Genomic DNA, 21,448 nt, shown 5'->3' on the forward strand with positions numbered 1-21,448 from the left:
AGCTCAGGGAAACGGTGGACACCGAGACAGCTGACCGCGTTGGATTTCATGTCTCCAGGACATTGAGAGTATACTACAGGCGTTGAACTCGATACATAACGAAACGAACTGCAAGAAGACTCATGCAGATATCTCGGGTGTGAAGTCAGTGTATGCGTGATGGAAAGGTGTACATACGTGGTCAGACACAACGGATGAACACTCCAAAAGAGAAACTTGAAACACACGGACTATTCGGGTGGCAGCAAGTTCGGAAGTTGAAGTGGAGAATCTTGTGCGGTGTTGTCCACAGGCGGATGTGTTTAAACGGCATGAAATGAGAAATACACGTGGAAGCAGAAGAGGTAGAAGAGGGGCCAGCGACTGGATTGTTCAGGAGATGTTAAACCGAGACCAATCGATGCACGGAACACATCAAAAGGAAAGAATGGACAAATTGGACTTGCTTCAGCTGTAGGCGCCTTCGTATCCGATGATCCGTAGGGGACGTCGACCAGAAGAGAATCGAAAAGACGCAGCAGCGATAGTACCAGCCTACAAGGAAAGTAAACCCGAGGCAGTGGGAGAATGATGACATTCATGCATTGTTTAAGTGTCCAGTTCGAAGGCGTCTGGAATGAAAGATGAACGACTCAGAAGTCCATGAGGCATTCACGTCAAGTGCTTCACATTTGGCATTCGGCCACCATATACGGTTTTGTATACGCACGTTGTCCAAAGCTCCTGCATCCATCCACTTCTCTCTGCGTATAAGTGCAATCAAACGCTATGTACGGAATCGGGGAATATGTGTTTTCCATCACTGTACTTTGGGGAATATACGTTGATTTTCAGCAGGCCACTGTCTACGCACCTCGCTGCTAATCCGTGTCTCTGTACGTACGCTTGGATGCGAGAAGGGTCGTGAGAAGCCTCAGGCACGTACGCCGTTCCACGACGCCACGACACCAGAGTAATTTGCGCATTCTCACCAGTTATCTGACACGACGCAAGGCGTTGTACTGTTGACCTTTATAAATTGAAGGAAGATCGGGAGAGCATGGAGAAACAAGTCTGTGAGAGACAACCCGGACTCGCTTTCGTCTATGCAGGACAGCGGAAGGGAGTTTGGTGCTTTCTGCCTCTGCTGATGGATCCAGGAAATCACCATCGGCTCCCAAGTGCACTGCGCTTGATCAAGGTAGACCATCCCGCAACGGGAGACAGTGGCTGGAGAAGCAGAGGAGAGGTCATCGACTTCGAAGATCATCGTAGTCAGGGCCGAGAGTTTGATGATCTCTCCGCTCGTGAGACAAAGCCTTTTGTTGTCGTCCAAGACCGTATTCATGTTCTCAATCCACACCTGGGACATTCGACACACAGCCAGGCACAGTCCGCGACACTGAGCACGCGAACCCAGGAGACGCGACCTGTCAGCAGGGGTCGAGGACATATAGGCGGCGCAGCATACACAGATCATGCCTGAAAATATAGTATGTAGGATATTTTTTAGGACTTCAGTCATGAGAGACAGAGAGCCACGTTCTGTGTGACTGCTGTCCACCGCCACCACTGAACTGATTGAGACAGCTAAAGGTGACGAATTCAGTTATCATACACTCTTGAGGTTACCCCACATCGACTACGTTCTACGCGCAATACAGGAGGACTGCTGCCACGTAGTTCGAAACCCTCTCGCTCTAATACAAAACAGTTCTGTCTGTCGTTGAAAAAGCGAGTTCTCACGTCAACCAAAGACCAAGGAAGCCGAAAAAGATGTGGAAGCAAGAGGCTATACAAAGAAAGGGTGATGTACCGTGGGGATCAATTGGAAAAAAGCACTATTTCAAGTTCACAAGTTGTAGCTTGTTTTTTGACTTGTCTCTCCCGACAAAATGCCATTAACCTTACCGCATCGACGGGGCCGTCAAGGACGATCCACTGCCGGGCTTGAACATCGCTTTCGTTGGAGGCAGCCCGAATAGCGATTGCAAGAACTCCGTCTGTCCACTCTTGCGTGTTTTCATCGTATTTGCCGTAAAGCTGTCCCTGTGTAACACTTTTCGGATTGATTTTATACAGTTTGCATGGCAAGTATTCGTGAGGTACTGTCCCATTTTCCCCCTCTTCCTTTCCACGTCGGCGACCTCCTTCGTCTTTTTCCTGCTGGGCTCCCTCTCGACCTTCTTCTTCTGTTTCGTCTCCGTTGGGTTCTTCCTCCCATTCGTCTTCGTCGCTTATCTCTTGCGCTACTGCAACTCGGCCTTCGTCGGCCTCCAACGGCTGCCTGGCAGCGTTGCGTTGCCTGTCTCTCCTTTTCCTCCCTTCGTGTCTCTCTTTGGTGTCTCTGAATAGATCTTCGCGATCACTGCCTCCGTTTTCCCGTTCGCGTTCTCGGCCTTCGCAGGCGCGTCCAAGAGCCTCCGCGAGACACTCCAGCACCGCCGTTTTCCCCGTCAGTGTCGCCCCCACAATCATGAGCCCGTGCCTCACTTTGATGGTGTCCCAGAGTTGAATGCACTTTGTTAGAAACGCCTCTGTAGGTTGAAGGTTCTTTTTCTTCGCAACCTGCTCGATACGAGAAAGCAGAAAGCCGTTGTCTTCAGAGGCCACTTTCACCCCTGGAAACAGATCTGAAACGATGTCACGGAAGAGCTGAGTATCGTTGGGAGTAAGCTTGGGAACGCTGACCCTCTCCAGCGCGTACAGGGTCAGTTCGTCTTCCTCAAACGCTGATCCAAACGTTCTTTTCAACTGCCCGGCTGCGGTAAGAATCGCCTTCAGAGCGCGCATACCAAAGTCGTAGTGGTCTTGCGATGACAGCTGCTCTGACGACAGACGGAGGCACGCCAGGGCCTAAGGGGAAGGGCGGGCAGGCAACCGGAGGGAAGAGCGTCCGGTGGAAACAGAAGACACACACGAAACATAAGACACAGACGAAACAGAAGACACACACGAATGCTGAAGAACAGGAACTCCAGTTGACGGCGGGAGCTGCTCTTCTTGTAGGATTCACGGGAACATGAAGACTGCAGTTCTCACGTGAGTCTCCTGCTGGTGTCTCTGCATGTTCGAGTGTCTAGAGACGTTCGCGTTTCTTTTGAACTGCCGTTGCTGTGTTCACCGAGGAACTGCCCTTCAACGTGCATGCAGTTTTGTCACGTTTCCTCACCTTGCGAGCCACATTCCGGGCGTCTGCAAATCCATATGAGTATAGCATCACTTCCGCAATCAACGAAAAGTCCGGAATCATCATCGCGCAAGGTCGGAAGAGAGCCTGACGGATGCAGGGGCGCAGAGGAAAGACGCAGTTAACAACGGCGTCGACGAAACACCTTATGAGTTCTAGCCACGAGCTGGCCACAAGCAGGAATACCACTTTACACACGACGCCCAAGGAAACGCCAACAAATATGATGCCTGCGTACATGCCTCTGGAGAAGCAAGAGAAGCAAATACATATCCATGCATGTGTAGGCAGTCGCACGTACATCGATGTGGAGTTATACATTCTGAAAACCCTATTGACAGTGCAGTAGTGGACGCTTCAGTATCCCACCTCCTGCAAAACTGTGTGGTTCAACAAACAGTCGAACATACGTGCATATATATATGTATATATATATATATATATATATAGATATGTGCACATATAGGGTAAGACGGAGAACTGGAGAAAGTTCGATTGTTCGCGTAAACCCGTGGAAAAGGAGACGACTTACCTTCAGGTTGTCTGGTAGATCGGATCTTCCGGCATAGCCCGGATTCATGGTAATATTGATGGCGCACGAGGGTACGAGTTTCACATCCGTCCCTTCAAAAAGAAAAACTTTAACCTGGTTGCGTATGGCCTGTTGAATTGCATGCACTTGTTGAGCAATGACCGACAGAACTTCGACTTCGATTCGGTTGAATTCGTCGAAGCAGCACCAAGCTCCCGAGGAAACCAGGCCCTTGAAGAAGCGCCCAATCGACACGTAGTCGAGACCGTCAGAGCAGTTGAAAACGAGACACTGCATACCCGCAGCTTTTGCCAAGTCTTTGGTCGTTTCAGTTTTTCCTGTCCCCGCTGGACCTTCCGGTGCGCCGCCGTACTGCAAGTGGAAAGCGCCGATCAGAGTTCGGTAGCACCGGTCAGTTAGGGGCGTGATGACGAGTCTTTCCGTGCTGCCCAAGTATTCAAATCCGTAAAAGATTCGCGCGTTGATCATGCTCAGCTGAATCTCCGGCTTTGTGTTTCTCTTTCCCGTCAGCAAAGTGACACTTCCTGGCTGCTGCCACGACAGACGCAATTGCGCGAGCCACTCGAAATCCGACAAAGAAGACGTGTTCTCCTTCTTCAACTCTTCCACCACGTCCCGCGCATGCACGTCGATGGTCAGAAGAGTCGTCACTGTCAGGCGATTCAGCTGCGTTAAGCGGCCGCGGACCAGACGAACGAGCTGCAGAAGAACACGCAACAATAGGTTAGGAAAACACGAGAGAGCGTAAAAAAAGGAGGCGGAACGCCCTCAGAATAGGCAACCAGCCGCACGGTCTTCTCAGGCAGATGGATGCAGCCTGCTGGTGACAGATGAGGGGATTTGCTTTAAGGAAGAGAAGAGGAAAAAGAAGGACGTTCAGAGGACGAAGACCTGGAAGTCTTGGGTATTCTCGTTTCTCTACGCCGATGGGCTTGTTCGGCGAATCAGAAAGGCGCTATTGCGTCACAATGGTAAACACCGACAAGAAACGAAAACGCGGCACGAACGGAGAAAACGTTGGTGAACGCAGTCAATTGGAAATCGACCAGAGCGTGTTTCTGAAGACACTGACATCATGTGTTAACACGGGCACTGCAGCTGTCTATGAAGCACGCTAGTTGGGCACCACCGCCCCCAGCCTCCTGCATTGAACTTCAGAGTGAGCTGAATTTGTCTTGGCGTCTAGGCGGCTGTGGAAATGGAAATGGCGTCACCGGTTCTTTCTGCCTAATACAATGCTGTACATCCTTGCCGTACGAGCCACTGCTAGAGGGAGAAACGTCTAAAGAAGTTGAAGAAATCAGCTTGCACATTCTTACTCCCTGAAGTTGATCATTGCATTTGTCCAGGTAGCTAGCTAGTTGGGCACCATTGATCGCGTCCGCGACCTCTGAAGTCCAGAAGATCTGGCTGGCCGTTAGGGCGACCTGACCGGGCCAGGATAAACACCATTCTGTTCTGGGTCGTATCTGGTAATCTTTCATCGCAGCTTCCATGACATCCCGCAGGCTGTCACTGACAGAGCTTTCAACCTGGAGAAATGGCGAAGAAAAACGCACACGTCGAGCAACTAATCGAGTGAATTCACTTCTGGGGCTTCAAAGTCTTAGGGCCGCAGAAACAAATTCAAGACTCGCTTTGTTCACTGTGAAACTTCACGCTCGATGGCACGTGTAGTACGCAGCCTTCAGAGATCGAATTGCGGATCCACGGAAATCGAAAGAAGCGGTTAGTTGTTCTCACACCGGCGCGGTAGGTTTCTGTTCACCCCTCGATATCTTTGTACGTTTGCATAGATAAGTTTGCGTTTTTTTGCCTACGTGTGAGTGAAGCTATACATTACCCTGAGAGGACGAAACAGGTAATTTTTGTGTACATTTGTTTTCGTGGATACGCGTGCGAACAAACGAGGGCAGTCCAGCAGAAGATGACACGGAAACCGCATTTGCCGCAGAACCTGCGACGGTAGCAACGGGGGGATAAAAAACAGAAGGAGAGAAGTCATCGTGTGAGAGATACGCGAGACACGCGACGAGTGGGGCACAACTCTGGAGGCGAGACACAACGAAAAAGCAGAGAGAGCGGAAGGCTGAACAAACACGAATCCCCCACTGAGTATACAGTGGAGCTTGCGGACGCGGGAAAAGAGGAAGAAACAAGAGAGGCAGTTGACCACTCGACAAGGGAAAAGCATGAAAGTGCCACTCAGCCCTGGGATTAAGATTCTGTCCGACAGATCGAAACTCGTAATGTCTGTTTGCCGTTATTATAAATCGAGTAGCGATTGTCACGCGCACAGGGAACAACGCCGGAAAGCATGGTAAACCGCCACTCTACAGACCCAGATCGACTGCGTGTTTGCCAGGACCTCGCCAAGCCAGTGTTCAGCTCCGACAAATCGGGATCCGTCCACGAGAGCCACGTGGCGTCCGAGAGGAATTTCTTCTCCGGCAGCGCTTCGTATGGCGTTTATGACCGTCCCATGTTCGTCGAAAGCGACTCTGTGAATCCCCTCGAAGCATTTGTTCAAATACATTTGAACGGGTGACAGGTCCGTCGTTTGCGACAGGATCGCGAGGAGCTCCTCGTTGGAGAGGAAGAAGAATCTGGGGAAGGCGAGGCGCTTGGTCTCGAGGAAGTCGTTCACGCCCCTCATAATCTGCGCTAGCTTCGTATTTGCTTGCGTGAAGTCGTGGTGGAGATTGCCGAATTCCACGATATCCAGAACTCCGGGTGTCTCTTCGGCTTGGGCGACGGTGCGTCTCCACAGGTCATCGACCTCTCGGAACAGCCCTGCCTCGTGTGGAATTTGCTGCGAGATGTCTGCGCTCTGGAAAATCGGCTGGAGGTACATCCAGGAACGTTGGCAGGCTTGGAGACTGTCGAGAGCCTGTTGGGTTTCCAGCAACTTCGATTCCCACTCTCGACTTTGGTATTCTATGCACCGGATGAAGCGCGAGCCGCGCATCGTCTGCGTGCGTACGAGGTGGTCGTCCAGAAGAGCCTGGACGACATCAAAGCCTTTCATGACGTACGTGTGTGTGTCTTTGAAAGGGATGAGTTGGAGCTGCATCGCTTTCCACTCGACCTTCATCTTCACCAGGGCGTTCTTCAACGTGAACTCCTTCTGGGCGAGCTCGCTTTTTTCTTCGACGATCTGTAGATGGTCTTGGATCCCGCTGTCGAGAAGTTGAGTGAGGGAGAAGCCCTCGTCGACGTCTAGGTCGCAACCAATGGTTTTCAGCAGATCGACCCAGTGCCGCGGTAAAAACGCCTCGTTGCAGAGAGGACGAATCACAGGAAGATGCTGACGAAAGCGTTCTATGGAGAGGTGCAACGCATCCGCGACTCCGACCTGCACGGAACGTGAATCTGTGAGAAAGTGCTTCCGCAACTTGTACGCCTCTTGACTCCATCGATCCAAACTCGTCTCGACCTCCGCCGGATCCAAAGACGTGATGGCGGCGCTCAGCCACTGAAGTTCACCGTACTTGAAGTCGACGACCAACGCCCACAACTGGACAAGTGCAACCGAAAACAGAGAAAGAGACAGAAAACGATGACAGAACAGAAACTCGTCAGACTCATTGTCCCCCACGCTCAGTCGGTCCAACTCTCTGGTGTCCAAAAGGGGTGCGATAAAATGCTTTTTGCAGAGTGACGGGTACCTCGGAAAGAACCGTAGCCGCACCCATCACCCATCCACGGATGCATGCAATTTTTATGTCTGTACTACCTTCTCTCTCTAAATAGATGTCTGGCTTGATATAGACGCGCTCATGCACGCATGCGGATAGTGTTGTAGATCGATAGTCCAGTCACTTCACCGGCAGTCCCCTGCATATATATATATATATATATATATGCATGCGTACATACGTACATGTATACATGTGCGTATATGCTGGTGTGGGTGCACATCCAGGACGATCCTTTTAAAGAACCGGATTAAGTCATTGCGGCAACGGAGATGAAGAAACAAGACAATCGTGTTACTTTTCTGAAAGGCTCGAAGGCTGCATAAAGGTCGTCGACACGACTGTAGTCGGACGGTTCCTCCAAGCCAAACAGAGTTTCTGCCTTCTTAAAGGCCTCAGTTCGGTTCTTGGCGGCCGTCAGTTGTTCCTGCAGCTGCACGATTCGTTTGTAATATTCCATCGCCTGCTCGGTGTCGCCCATCTCGTTTCGGACGAAATCAACTTCTTGCTCCAGCTGGCTCAAGTCCTTCTCCAACTCTGCCTTGTCCGCTTCCAATTTCTCCTCAAACTGGCAGACCGAAGAGTCGAGAGAAGCGAGTGCAGAAGAGACGGGTGAGGACAGCCTGCTGCTTCGCGTGCATTCCTCAAGCTTAGGTTTGTCCATCAACAACGACAAGCTCATGAACTTAATGCGTTTCTTCAAAGGAACGCACCCGAGGAGTCCGAACAGTGCCGGATGCAGATGCATGGTGTGCTGGCCATACATATTCAACGAAGTCTTGTTTCGTCAGTGCTATAAAGAAGCTTATTTAACTGGTTCCTTCTTTGAGGGGAAACGTGCTGAGTTGAGGCCGGTTAGTACATAGCATCAAACCTATGACTAACTAGCAGAGTTGAATAAGACAGAGTTGAGATGTGTACACATGACTGGGTTCTTGAATTTTCCAACGCGATGAGACGGACTACCTATTCTGACTCAGTGCACCGCATGAGGTCCGTTGACGTGCAAGCTCACCACACACCAGCTTGCGTTACGTATCTACTCGAACAACATCATTTTTTAACCTCAAGTGTTCGAATTTACCCGCAGTCGTCCTTTTTCAAGAATTCCACCCGTTTCCACAAGGTCGAATTTAATCTGGAGAGGCCAGCTGAAGGCCCTGTAGGCCTCTTCGTGCACAGTTTTGTTGATGGCGAAATTGACCGACGCGAGTAGGTCGATGGCTTCATGAATGAACCTCGTTCTTGACGTCAGGGGATCCGACAATTCATTTATTGTGGCGATGAGGTTTTTTAAGGAACCTAGCTCTTCCTCTGTCGTTGGAATAGTCAAGACGCGGTCATGGAGGTCGTTCCACTCTCTCACGACAGCAGCTATTTCATCCTCTATGAACTTAGACACTCTCTCGCATTCAGCTTTCCAGAGCTTTTCCGCCTTGGCCGAAAGTGTTTCTTTCACGTGCGAGCAATCCAGTACGATCATCTGCAGTTTGACTTCTGTCGGGCAGACCGTCTCAATTTCAAACATTGCAGTGTGGTATTTCTCTAGACGTTCGCGGACACTCGGAAGGTCTGACGGATCAAAGTCGACGTGAGCGTTCTTTGCGCCCTCTGCAACATCACTGGATAAATATGCAAACTTGTTGAAGAGAGCGATGTAGTTTTCTGCCTTTCCTAGACACGTTCGCAGCACGCTTTGGACTGCCTCTCGAGTCTCATTCAGCGGTTCATACGTCGCCGAAATCTCGTACAATGGTGGATTTGGCAACTGAAGAAAGGGAAGCAGCTCCTTCTCTGAACACATCCGCACACGACAAACATGGAGTACCTGTGTCCTTTCAGGAGATCAGAACTACACAATTCAGTAGTGAAGTCTCCACAAAACGCGTAGAGATACACATTACACACAACTGTATACGCGTCCACCTCGGGATGGTATCGCAGCCAGTCCACACGCTCTGTGAGCCGGGTTAGGTTCAAAAGCTGGCTTAAACCTAGCAGCAATTCACCAGCCCCGTGCAGAGCCACCGCCTTCAGTCACCCAGCTCACCGAGAGACTTGACTTTGTTGGAGTGCTCAACCAGGCAGTCCAAAAGCGAGGAAACTTCTCGCGTGACACTGAAAAACAGTACAGGCAGACACAGCAGGAGATCGAGGAGAGAAAACATTTGCTTTGTTGGTAAACCCGCATTTGTGTGACTGCGAAGCGCATCTCAGTCGTGAGCAGACTTGGGTGCACCCGATAGCGCCGTCTCTTTCTCAGTCCTGCCACGAGTTTTTGAGTGCTTGGCCATTCTGTCGGGCGCACGAGTTTGTGGCTAGCCCTCTACCGGGAATAAAATCGAACAGCTCACGTATCTGGGTCTGGCGAGAGGCGCACACCATTTTCTGTGGCGCGGACATCAAGAATGAGGAGAGGGTCAGCGGGGCGTTGTGTTTCGTCGGCGACGAAAGAGAGGAAGAAGTGTTTCCAGTCGGCAATCGAGGTCCGAACGAATTCCATCATGTGATGTGAGAGGATGATGTCAATTTTACGCAGAATCTTGCGCAGGTCGCTCCGCAAGTATTTCTCCATGTCGTCGACGTAGAAATGGTATTCGCCTTCTAATGCGCCAAGAGTCGCCATGGTCTCATTGTAAATATATTCACGCCAATGTTCTTCAAGGACATCCTGAACATCTGCGCAGTGGTCTTGCTGGTGTTGAATGAACTGAGCCAGTTTGAAAGCCTACAACCAATCCGCAAGGCTGAGCGATTCCGGTCATGTTCTTGCCTTCCACCCGCATCTCTCAGTCACACTCTGACAGGGGGGTGTATACACGCCCGTATCGTCTAACCTTTGTTGGGCGACGACGCCGACATGTGTTCCCCTTTCGTCTCGACTCACCGTAATAGAAGTAAAGGGAACTAGACACAGGTGTGGTTGTGTAGTGTATCTGGGCATCAAGATACTGCCTCCAGAGAAACGAGTCTGCTGAGTGCGTCCGTCAATGCTACAGGTTGACACTCAAGAAGCCTCCTCTTCACAGTCCCGAGGCAATGAATCCCGTCCTGACTCGTTTGTCAGTTAGTAAACATGGCCACGTGGCTTCACAGAATCGTGGTATGTGCTACATATCGTTTGTCGGAGAAAACACCCTGAAATAGAAGCTGGCTGAGCAAGATTCGAGTTGGAGCGTCTCAACAGCGAACGGCCGACATTTGCGTTGATGGTCCAGCGGAGTGATGAATAACCAGAGGCATAGTCTTGGCCAGAATGTTTCATCGGCGATCACTTCACCACCAGACTGACTCCAGTGTCTCGGTACGTTCCACCAATAACGAAAGAAAACAAAGCAAGCTTGCCAGCAGACGCGTGACGGCGACTCTTGTTGCCACTTACGCTAGGATCAGTGTCGTTTCTTCGATGGTTCGCCCGCGTCATGATACCCGGAAGGAACCGGTGCCGGTTTCTTCCACAGTTGGTGTCCAGAAAGCGAAAGTCCTGGATTTCCCAGAAACGATTCGCCACATGCAGGACTAGCTGCAATTGCAAAGGGAGAGACACGTCTGTAGAAACCAGGTCGCTCCCAATTATCTGAAGGGCGTGTACATATTACAAAGGAACTCTTCCGACTTCTTGAGAAACGCGTGCCATCCTTTCCTATTAAACGCAGTGATATCTGCACGTCTTCTACACCTTCTGCAGCGATAGTTCATGTGGTGTTAAGGAGCGCAAAGGTTCTTGACTCACCTTAGTGATTCCCTTCTTGAAATGTGGACTCCGCCTGAGCAGCGCCCGGGTTCTCGAGAGTGTCTGCATGCCGGAGACAGGTTCGCATCCCTTTTCCTTCATCGCCGAAGGAAGGAGAGGAACGAAGAGAGATCCAAATCTCGACTGCAGCTTCTCAGGAGTGAGAAACGCGTAGGGAGTACCATTCAGGGTAAGCGTTTTGTGTCGGACTGCTGCGAACTTCATGGCGAACATATGAAGGTCTTCCATCTCACGGAACAAGTCACGGACATATCCATGATCGAGCTTTCGCAGACAGCCTCGACCCTTGAGCAAAATGCGCTTCAGCAATCGCTGTCTGGCGTGTGTTCCTAGCGGTGGGAACTCACAGTCCTGGAGACCGTGAATGAGGTTGATAAGAGACTGGCGCAGACGCATCTGGTCCCGCCTGCGTCGGCATCGTTCTGCTCTTTCTTGACACTTTACTGGATCTTCACCAACGAATCGGATCGCGAGGCGATGCACGGTTTTCTCGGTCCCGTCCACTTTCAACCGCACTTTGAATTTCTTTTCGTCTTTGAAATAGTCTGTAACCCAACAAGGGGTCATCCGCCAGTCGCCATCGAGGAAATGTAGCACGTCTGCATCCTTCGAACACCGTTCGTCAAACTGTAGGTGTTCGCAGACTGCATCCGACGTGTGTCTTTCCATGATTGAGACACCGTCAGACAGTCCTACCACCCTTTTCGGCAAATTTTCGTCCGTTTCGTGCGGAGCCCCATTTCTGACAGAGAGAGTGTCAGAACCGCCCTCGGAGCCCGAGCGCGGAGCACGGTCATCACCACTAGTGTTCCTCCCGTCGTTGTTATCGTCTAGCTTGCCATTGACAGAACCGCGGCGTGAGTGAGTAGCAGAGATGCAAGAGTGAGCTGAGGCCTCGTTACTGGCAGAATGTCCCAGCCGACACAGAGCCTCCTTGTTTCGCCGGCTAGCACAGCGACGGACCCATTCCTGCGGAGAGGGATCTGCGTACAGGTCTGGATCGTCGAAATCTTCGAGACTCAGCTTAAGCGGCCCATCTAAAAACAAGAAAAGTGGTTTGTTGTACTCAATTGCTGCAGCCGAAGGGCACTCGCTGTGATTTGTCGAGGATGCCCTGCGCTCTTCCATAGTGACCACGCTCGTTGCTGAAGCAGGATGACTGACAGAGTGGGCTATTGCCGCTGAATTGACCTGCGTTGTGGAATGTAGGTATGAAGAATGCTGATCACTTTGTGCCGATTTCGGATTGCATCCATCGCTCGCAGTTTTCGCAAGCGACGACCTCGCGACACTAACCGCACCAGATAAGAACCGTCGTTGATCCCTATCAAACAGTGGAACATCACTTCTGGGACGGCGCTCTTGACGACTTCGATAGCATGGATATTGTTGGATACTGTCTGTATATTTTGCACTTCTGCGTCCAGGAAGTCTACAGCCGTAGCGCACTTTTGTGCGCAGACTGCGATGAAGAGAATGTGCGAAGTTCTCCGCGCTAGACTGTCGGGACTCAGGCCGTGTGCTTCCTCGACTTGGCGAGCCGAAAAGGGCCTCCTCAATTTCCTCCAAAGATGTACTCTCTAGCCCGCCAGCAGGTCGGCGAGACACTTTACATGCGCTTGTGGCAGACGAGATTCGAGAGCAAAGGCTTGGACTACTAGATGACAAGCTGGACAAAGCTCTCTTCTCTACTCCGCGAAGCGCTTTCCCCGTTGGCGGGGAGAATCCAGCTAGGAACGGATGGTCTATATGCCTCGGAGGCAGGTCTGTTCCGGGGTTTTTCAACTGCTCTTTTCGTTCACCTTCAGCAATCCATGTTTTGAAGACATCTTCGGATGCTTCTTCCGGTTGATCCTGCTCATGGCTCGATTGAGCCCTGGTGTTCTCGTATTGCATCCAAGAATTCGCTCTGCCTGCAGCCCATCCACGATTTCGAGACTTTGATGAGGGCTGGCGTTTGTGACATGAACACATTCCTCTTGTGTCTGAGTGTACAGTCGGAAGTGTCGAACACCCACGTGATTCGGATGACTCCGTGAGTGGGGTAACCACCCAGGTCGCGGACCGCACAACGCTGCCATCATCAAAGCTCCCCGTGTCGTCGTTCTTCGATTTTTGAGGGCGACTCTCGGAGAATTCTGCGCTGTCTGGCACATCGAGATTTTTGCCTGAACGAAAAAGATCTTGTGGTGTGAAGTAGGAACGAAGTGTGGAGACAGGGCGACTAGTTGGAGCTAACGGCCACTTTACTTCCCGTTTTGCTTCCCGAGACAAGCCTACAGCGTCGGCCTTAGGACCGCCGCTCACCCCCGGTGTAGGTTGTATCCCCTGTAACGTTGCACGGAGAGGTTTCCGACGGCTACCCGAAACGTCTTTACATATTGCAGCTGCGTCAGGAGGTCCCGTACAGTCAGGCTGCTGATTCCTGATTCTGGTTGCTGGATGGCGTCTCCACCGTCGAGTAGTGCTTTGGTTCCGGACCAGTGATGGATCAGACGCTGAAGGGCCTCCCGCCGTCGAGTGTGGGCGCCGGCCATGTCCTGATTCTCCTGCCGGTAGCACAGCAGGGCAGCAGTGTGAAAGGATTGCTCGAGACTTCTTGAATAAGTCAGTTTTTTTTTCGACACCTCTCTTTCGGCTACGAAAGCAAGCAGGCGCCCATCTCAAATGCCTCATGGTATACTTGTTCTTTCACGACACCATATTATCGAGCTGCAGCTGCATCTGTTTCTTCTGTGCGATATTCTGGGACAGAACGTCTGGGTTGTGTTGGATGCCCCTCCACTTCTCTGAATGGCACTCCAGGATTTTACTTTCGAAGCTTCGTACAACTTTAGGTGGCTACTGTAATACTACTGTAATACAACGCAGGCATGTAATTCCTGTAATCGACAGGGAAAACACGTTGTGAATACTGGGGTGGTCGACGAGATGAGACAAAATGTTAGTCTGTACTTTCAAATGCACATTCTGTGGTCCCGGTGCTTATACTTTCGGAGCTGATTACCAGTTCCTGGAGTGGGAAGCAGGCTCAGCTCTAGTTCGCGGCAGACCTTCCCTGCTAGAGTGATAACGCCTTCTTGCTTCCGAAATGCTGTTACCGCAGTTGCCTGGGTAATGGGCTCGCCTAAATTGTCGACATCCCCCAGAACGGGAAACCCCCGTTTGCCAGCCGTACCGCTGTCTGAACACACCCACACGTGATGCATCACGCGTTTGATCTTTCTGCTTGAAACATATGTGATGTCTTGTTCTACAAAGCGACAGTGGCGTCTGGTAGATGTATACTGACAGAACACTTTCAGAAGCTACTCAGCCAGTGTAACAATTAAATCTGACCGTCTCGCTCCTCAGGCTGTGGCACCCAGCGTGTCCGTTCATACCTTTTGTAAATTTGTTAGGAGAGGCCATCTCGGGAATAACCGATGGTTACACAGCAGTGGAAACGTGCTGGGGACTGTTTTGCATGATGATGTCCAGTCTCGACAAAAACGACCCAACCTACATTCGCGGAGGCGAACCTGGTTGGAAAGACTTGCTGAGCAAATGCAACTTTTCGAAGGATTGAGAATTCGATGAGTAGAGATTAATGTGCGAATCGAATCGGAGCACGCAAGAAGCCATCGCGTGTGTTGTTTATCTCGGCGAGAAGCACCGCCACAGCGGTACGCTCTCGCGGTGAATATTTCGGCATACTTCAGCCCCACGATCTTTGCCGTTGGACAAAAAACGAATCGGCTACGGGGCAGCCGGAGCTCTGCCACTGTGAGCGAAAAGCAATTACCATTTTGCGTATTTCTCTCTGACGCCGCATGCCTGTCGTAAAGTGCTCATGATATTCAACAGCCCCTCTTGCGGGGCCACAAAGTACGTGGGCCTCGACCTCCAATTCCCCTCAGTTTCTTTCGAAACTACCATCACGACCAAGCTGCAAGAGAGCAGTAGTCTTGTCCCGTGTTTGGTATCTCGCTCACCGTAAAAACATTTATTGAGGCGCCAGCCCACAGGTGGGCTGGACGTGTGTCCACTTCGCAGGGCGCACGAGCGCGAGCGCATCACTCTTTTCGCATCGCTGCAACAATACGAAAGTGCGGTCTCTCTTAACGAATCGTGCATCGTGATTCCACATTCAGGCGAAACTATGTGCTCCTGAATCACATTCTGGCAGGCCATGTCTTGGAACAGTGCCTGTCTGTCCACTTTTTGCACCCACTCCGAGGACACTCCCCATTAACAGATCACAGAACAGCGATTGAGAAGAGCCCCCTTATGCACTGTGCTTTCCATAAACCCTCTGCTGATATAGTTAATTCATGATACTTGTGTTGGCAAAGTCTCGAAGCTTCAGGTGGTCTACCATCTTGTGGGAGAAAGGTGACTGGGCGGGAATGCGCAACCTAAAATCCGCAAACTGAGGCTGTCGCGTAAGATATCGCGACTACCGTATGACCCCACAGACGCATTGAAATGAAGCTGTTAAGGCGTATACGTTTTTACTGAGACAGTAGTGCCACTGTGTCCAAGCGCAACCGATCTCCGCTGTATCGTAGGAGCTGGCACAGGGAGTGCTGCTTTCCTGGAGTGAATTGTACTCCTGGAACAGGCATTGAGCGATTTAGAAGAAACGTCCGGCACTTCTTAATGCCAACGTCTATTTGGAAAAAATGTGGGGCGGTTCTCAAAAGCCACGCGCTCCACCCCAACAGGGTCTGTCGTCCCGTGGTGTCAGCGTTTCTGTTTTTGAGCAGCGCATGTACAAGAGGAAGCTGGAAGATGCTCAGTTGGCAGAGCGCCGAGCGGATGTACATCAGAATCGTGTCCATCAGCATTTAGCTGATGCCGCAGAGAGAAGCTCCCGCCTCATGGAGGCCGCCATTGTGAAACGTCGAGCTCAGGAACTGAGGCAACAGCAGACAGAACACCTGGCACAAAGACGAAGAGCCCTCAAGGAACTTCTCGAGAAAGAACAACTGCTATATCAAGAAGAACTGAAGGCACTGGAGACCACAGCTGATCAAAGAAAGGAACAGCTTATGGAACGTGCTCGAGAACTGCGGCAGAAGAGAGAAAAGGAACGGGAAGAACTCGCTGAGAGCCTGCAGTACCGACGATGGAGGGAATCGGTAGACGAACTCAGGTCGTCGGATGCCAAGCTTCACGCCCTGCAGGTGAGGACGGAGGTTCACTTGCGGAAAGAAGATGAGAAAACCGAGTGTTCATTCGGCTTGTATCTATACGTCGCTGGCGTACCATGAAAGACTGTGAAGAATAATGTTGTTCCGAATAATACATGCCTCGGCCGTGCTACGTCTACAAGTAGATGGAGCTGCTGTGAGTCGCTATTGAAATGACAAAGGAAGGAATTGTCGCCCTCGGTATCACACTTGAGAACCAGTGAAACATCACCGGTTGAAACCCTCGTGAAGTTGCCGAATTTTTACTAGGATAGTTTTCCGCATGGCCAGAAGGCGACGACTCCGGCAAGAACACAATGCCTCATACATCAAGCTGTATTTTATTCAGCTGTCGATTCACGGCTCCGAGGAGACCACACTAATATACTGTTTTGATCTTCAGGCATTAGCTGCCAGGGACGAGCAGATCTTCCAGAAGGCGCTCGACCGTGACAGGGAGGAACAGCGAGAAAGAATTTTTGCCGCCTTGTGGCAAGAAGAATACGAGAAGAAGCTCAAGAGAGAGGAAGCGGAGCAGGAGCGTGTCGTACAGCAGAGACAAGAGACAAGAATTGCACTGGAGGAACAGGTCAGCGGTAAACGCGACCATCGCCAAACGCTTGGCGTGTGCAGGCGAGGCACTAAACGGGGGTTCGGTCCTGACACTTGCAGTGTCCTGGGAGAGAAAACAAATGGGGGTCCGTATCATTGTATGCCGATCAAGAACACCACAAACGTCCACGTTATGGTCTGTCTAGGTCTGTGTATAACGAGGCGCTCCTACAGCTAAAGGTGTTGGGTTTCAATATCCTACTACATCACGGTTATCCCACATCGGTTATGCTCTAGGCAGGGGCGCTCGCTCACAGAATTCTCTCTGAATTGCTTGCAATTTCCAGCTGTCGTTACTAGGGCCTCGTACTAGGACTATGCAGAACGACACTACGATGATTAGGTCATCAAGTCACTATGAAGCCGACGTAATGCTGTAACGACACGGGATAGAGTTAGACAGAGCCGCCTCCTCCGAACTCTGACGAGTGCGAACGGTCTCCCCACGTGTACATCTTTCAGATAAACACCACCCTCTCCCAGGCAGCATTCCTTCCCCTGGCTACTCGCTTCTCGTCTTTGACTGAACCGAAAGAAAATCCGTTGCTGTATAAATCGTGATGGCGTTTCTCCAAGCGTGTTGCCTGCCGTGTGTCGGTCCAGCTAGCCCAACAGAGAGACATGAAACAGAGAGCAAGTCAGGAGAGACAGAGGGAAATTACGGAGCTCCGCCAGGCAGAGTGCGAGAGAGTTCTTGAAGACAGGCGGAAACGGATCGAGGAAGCCATGAGAAATGAGGAAAAGAGAAGAGAATTGATAGACGGCATCGCAGAGCAGAAGAAAGAACGTGAAGCTCAGCGAGCCCGGGGATGGGAACTCGAACGGTATGGTGTCTATTTTCCACGTCGTCGTACGACGACATCGACGGCGGCTCACCCGTCCCAGTAAATTATCCACAGGCATCTTAGATAGGTTATGTTTGTTTTGTTGGCACAGCAGCATGCATTTGAGGAACGTGTGGATCCGGGTTTCTCTCAGACCTTGCTCTGATCATCCAGCAGGGCCCTATCCTCAACCTCAGGTGGCAAGAATCAACAGATAATTCATTCACATGCAGCCCTACCGCATGATGTCACTTATCGTCAAAATCGAGCAATCGTACAAGCAATATATATTTATACTATTGGTTACATGGGGCTACAACGCTGGAGAGTGTTACGGCTGTGGTCTGTTGCTGGTTTGACGGCTGTCGCACTGAGTGCTGGTAGCATTTTCTGTGTCTCGTGCGTACCCTTGAGCAGACAATTCCTTCAGGCAGAGAAAGATAAAGATGCTCTTTTGAAGAAAAGAGAACAAGACGAGAAAGAAATGACTCGGCGCAATGCAATTGAATACCGGGAGGTGAGACAGTTGAAACCGGTTTGTTTAACATGAGTCTCCAGCGGAGGTTGCTGTACACCCGCGTGCGCTCACAAGGATTAGTATGCTCTACCTCTGTAACCAATGAATTTAATGCTGACACACGGCGCACTATCATTTAAACGAGTTCGTGTCTCGCCTGCCCCCCGTGATGCAATCGCGAACACCTCTAGCCTGGAATCTCTCTGGTTCTGCACCCAGGCACTACTCCACGACATGCAGAAGAAAAAAGAGAATCAACATGAACTTGAGAGGTTGTATCTGGAAGAGCAAGTGAAAGAATGGCAGAAACAGGATGCCCAGGTGTGTAAGTATATCTGTTTAGGAGAGGAAACCTTGCTAAGTGGTCTTCTTTGGCTGCACCTAGTGTCCGGTTAGACGTCTTCTCCCAAACGTCAACGGTTCCTCGCCCACATTGGTACCTTTCGGTAGCCATCGAACTCGCTGGTTGCCTGTCTGTGAACGTATATACAGCCACCCCTTTCGGGCTGTTTCGTTTTTCCTGTTTACGCGGCCGTGTTGTGTAAACTAAATTCCCAATCCACATTCGTGTGTCCCTGTCCTGCACTCAAGGTATACCGGCTGTCCTTTTTCCCTTCTCTATCTCTCTGCGATTGCATTTCTCATTGTGTACACATCTTTGTCTCGGCTCCAACGTTTCCTGCCTGGCCTCTCTGTAGATCCTCCGCGAAGAGGAAGGAAGACGACGACTGCTTGCGGAGGTGATCCAGAGTCGTCAAGGTGCGTCCAGAGAGACTCTCCCTTTTTCCACCCCACGCCAACGATACGCAGCCCATTGAAAGAATCCTGAGTTTGTCGCCGTGTCCGCGCCATGCAATGCTCAAAAACGGTTTTCGACGAACCACTCCACCCCAATCCCGTTTCGGCCGTCATAACCCTCGTAGTCACCGCTGCACACATTTTGGACTCGCACAAAAAAATTGAGTTTGCTTGCATCTGCGCAAGGAGAGACATTACACTGAGAAAACTAGCCATTCACGAGGTTTAAAAGTGGCAGCAAAGGCGTAGTGCTGTTGATCCTCCATGAATGTAGCGACATTGTTTCTCTCACTGCAGCCAGCAACACGCAAAACATAATCAAAAACTGAAGCCCGTGCCACACGGGAGGTCACACCTCACAGTGTACCAACACTTCTCTTGTGCGTGTTTAGAGCTTTGCCACCACAAGGCCGCCGAGGCTGAAAGACTGGCGGACCAGAAGAAACAAGAACTGGCTGAGGTCAAGGAACACTTTCGGCAATTTAAGGAAGAAGCTGCGAGATCGTAAGCCGGCTAGTTCAATGGAAACTATCGCCGGAAGCAATGAGCCTTCGACAGGCGTTGTCGACAACAGTGTTGCCCGCCACAAGTCCGTTTCGTACTTCACGTAGACGCAGTAATAGTGCATGTACGTAGAATCACGGGTTGTTCACATTCCCGCCTTTACAGCACCGCGTTTGACGATCCTCGCTACAAATTTCTGGACCTCCCTTTCTTTCCATGTTCTGTTGCAAGTTCTCGAAATTTACAAACCATTGCAATTAAAGCAAAACGATTTCTGCCATTAAAAAGTGCAACTTTAAAGAGCTATTAGTTCTTAATCTATCAGTCCAATATTCAGAGCAAATTAATAGTTTCTCAGAAGCTATTCATAAAAAATAAATTAAACTAGGATTTTGGACTTATGCGCAATATGGCCGAGACAACCGCGCCTCAGAAAACAGCTTGAGTACACCAAGATCCTACACCTGATTCTCCGTCTCTCTGTCCGTTCGTGCATATATATATATATATATATATATATATATATATATATGCATACATGTATACATACGCATTTGCATATATTCACAAGGACGCATGCGGTGTTTTTAAGCTCACGCTCAGTTGTGTGCTACATACCCATTTATTGATGTGGATGCATCGAGTCCACAGGGTGAGACCTCTTTCCGTTCTGTGCTCCTCTTCCACGTGTCAAAGTGTGCTTTGAGTTTTCGCAAGGGAGAACTGGACCTGTGTGTGATGCAAGTGGATTTTTAGGAAACTCGAAGAAGAACGCATGAAGGTCCTCTATCGCACAGAGCTGAATGAGCAGCTAGGGCAGGCCAAGGTAAAACGAAATAGCCTCCTCGTAGGGTCTATGTTTACATCTTCACCTGGAGAGGGGACTCCAAGGGCATGCGGATTTTAACACCCACCAAGTAGAAATGCTTCACTGCGTCGACACACATTGATATCGACGGTCGAAGCAGTGTCCGTCAATATGCGCGTGGGGAAAATGGCTCAAGCCAGAGCTCGGTTGCTCGTAACAACGTGAACCTTTTGTGCCGACTCCGACGGTTTTACACTATAGAAGGCCGCTGGATCTCTCACGCGATCCATCAGACACGGGAACCGACAGTTGTCACCGAAGTGGTTTTATCTCCACGTTCACTTCTGTGCACTGCAAGATCTTGCATCGGAATCCGCGACACGAGTGTCTGTCAAACTGACGAGGATCAAGGTCGGTTACCAGGAAGCCGCTGTCACAAACACTTCGTCTTCTTTGGGAGTTCGATAGACAGCTGAGGTTTCTCTGACCATGTTTTTCTGCAGGCAGAACGAGAAGAGGAAAAACGTCGAACTGAAGAGGAAACTGAGGCAAGGAAGAGAGAAGAACAAAGAATTGACCATGCTCTGGAACAAGAAAAGGCGAGGCAGGCGACACTTGAAGAAGCAGTGAATGTAAGGAACGGGAGTACTCCTCCGCAAAGTTTGCTGGAAACGGCGAATCACAAACCGAACAGTTGTGTGCTTTGCCCACTTGCGTTTGTGTCCACTTTCTCCTCAGAACATGAGAAAACAACAGAAGGAGGCGATGGACGCGACCCTTGCGAAACGCACGGCAGTCAAGCCAGCAGCTGTAGTTGCTCCTTGGGATCGCGAGCACTAACACATTTGGCAGTGCTTATTGCCTGACAGTTCTAGCCAATGAATATGCACATACAAAGCAACATACGTCTTGTCCTTTAGCGACCTGCACACACGACTGCTTGCCACGTGGTAATGATGCATGTATGTGCTGGTGGCTGAATCCGTGTAAACGCATCTGAGAGCACCGAGGCCCATTGCAAAGAGGATAGCGCTTTC

The 21,448-nt window shown here is 50.6% G+C and overlaps 3 protein-coding genes across 3 annotated transcripts; 2 read left to right on the forward strand and 1 right to left on the reverse strand.

Annotated features, from left to right (window-relative positions):
• Positions 1-967: 967 nt before the first annotated feature.
• TGME49_273478 (dynein heavy chain, n-terminal region 2 protein) lies at positions 968-12,302 on the reverse strand (the record flags this gene model as incomplete). Its single annotated transcript, XM_018781690.1, has 10 exons — positions 968-1,342; positions 1,891-2,835; positions 3,152-3,256; positions 3,702-4,421; positions 5,042-5,254; positions 6,091-7,239; positions 7,719-7,988; positions 8,505-9,214; positions 9,803-10,148; positions 11,154-12,302. 10 exons carry the CDS (start codon positions 12,300-12,302, stop codon positions 968-970), a joined length of 5,982 nt encoding a protein of 1,993 aa, XP_018636726.1.
• A 3,536-nt stretch (positions 12,303-15,838) lies between these two features.
• Positions 15,839-18,242, forward strand: TGME49_273472 (hypothetical protein; the record flags this gene model as incomplete). Its single annotated transcript, XM_018781689.1, has 3 exons — positions 15,839-16,342; positions 16,752-16,944; positions 18,202-18,242. 3 exons carry the CDS (start codon positions 15,839-15,841, stop codon positions 18,240-18,242), a joined length of 738 nt encoding a protein of 245 aa, XP_018636725.1.
• A 26-nt stretch (positions 18,243-18,268) lies between these two features.
• Positions 18,269-21,251, forward strand: TGME49_273468 (hypothetical protein; the record flags this gene model as incomplete). Its single annotated transcript, XM_002365907.2, has 7 exons — positions 18,269-18,301; positions 18,521-18,622; positions 19,000-19,060; positions 19,492-19,603; positions 20,360-20,429; positions 20,915-21,043; positions 21,150-21,251. The coding sequence occupies 7 exons, from the start codon at positions 18,269-18,271 to the stop codon at positions 21,249-21,251; spliced, it is 609 nt and encodes a 202-aa protein (XP_002365948.2).
• Between the last annotated feature and the right edge of the window lie 197 nt (positions 21,252-21,448).

The sequence above is a fragment of the Toxoplasma gondii genome, chromosome VIII (assembly GCF_000006565.2).
Source record: "Toxoplasma gondii ME49 chromosome VIII, whole genome shotgun sequence".
In the NCBI taxonomy this organism is placed as follows: Eukaryota; Apicomplexa; class Conoidasida; order Eucoccidiorida; family Sarcocystidae; genus Toxoplasma; species Toxoplasma gondii.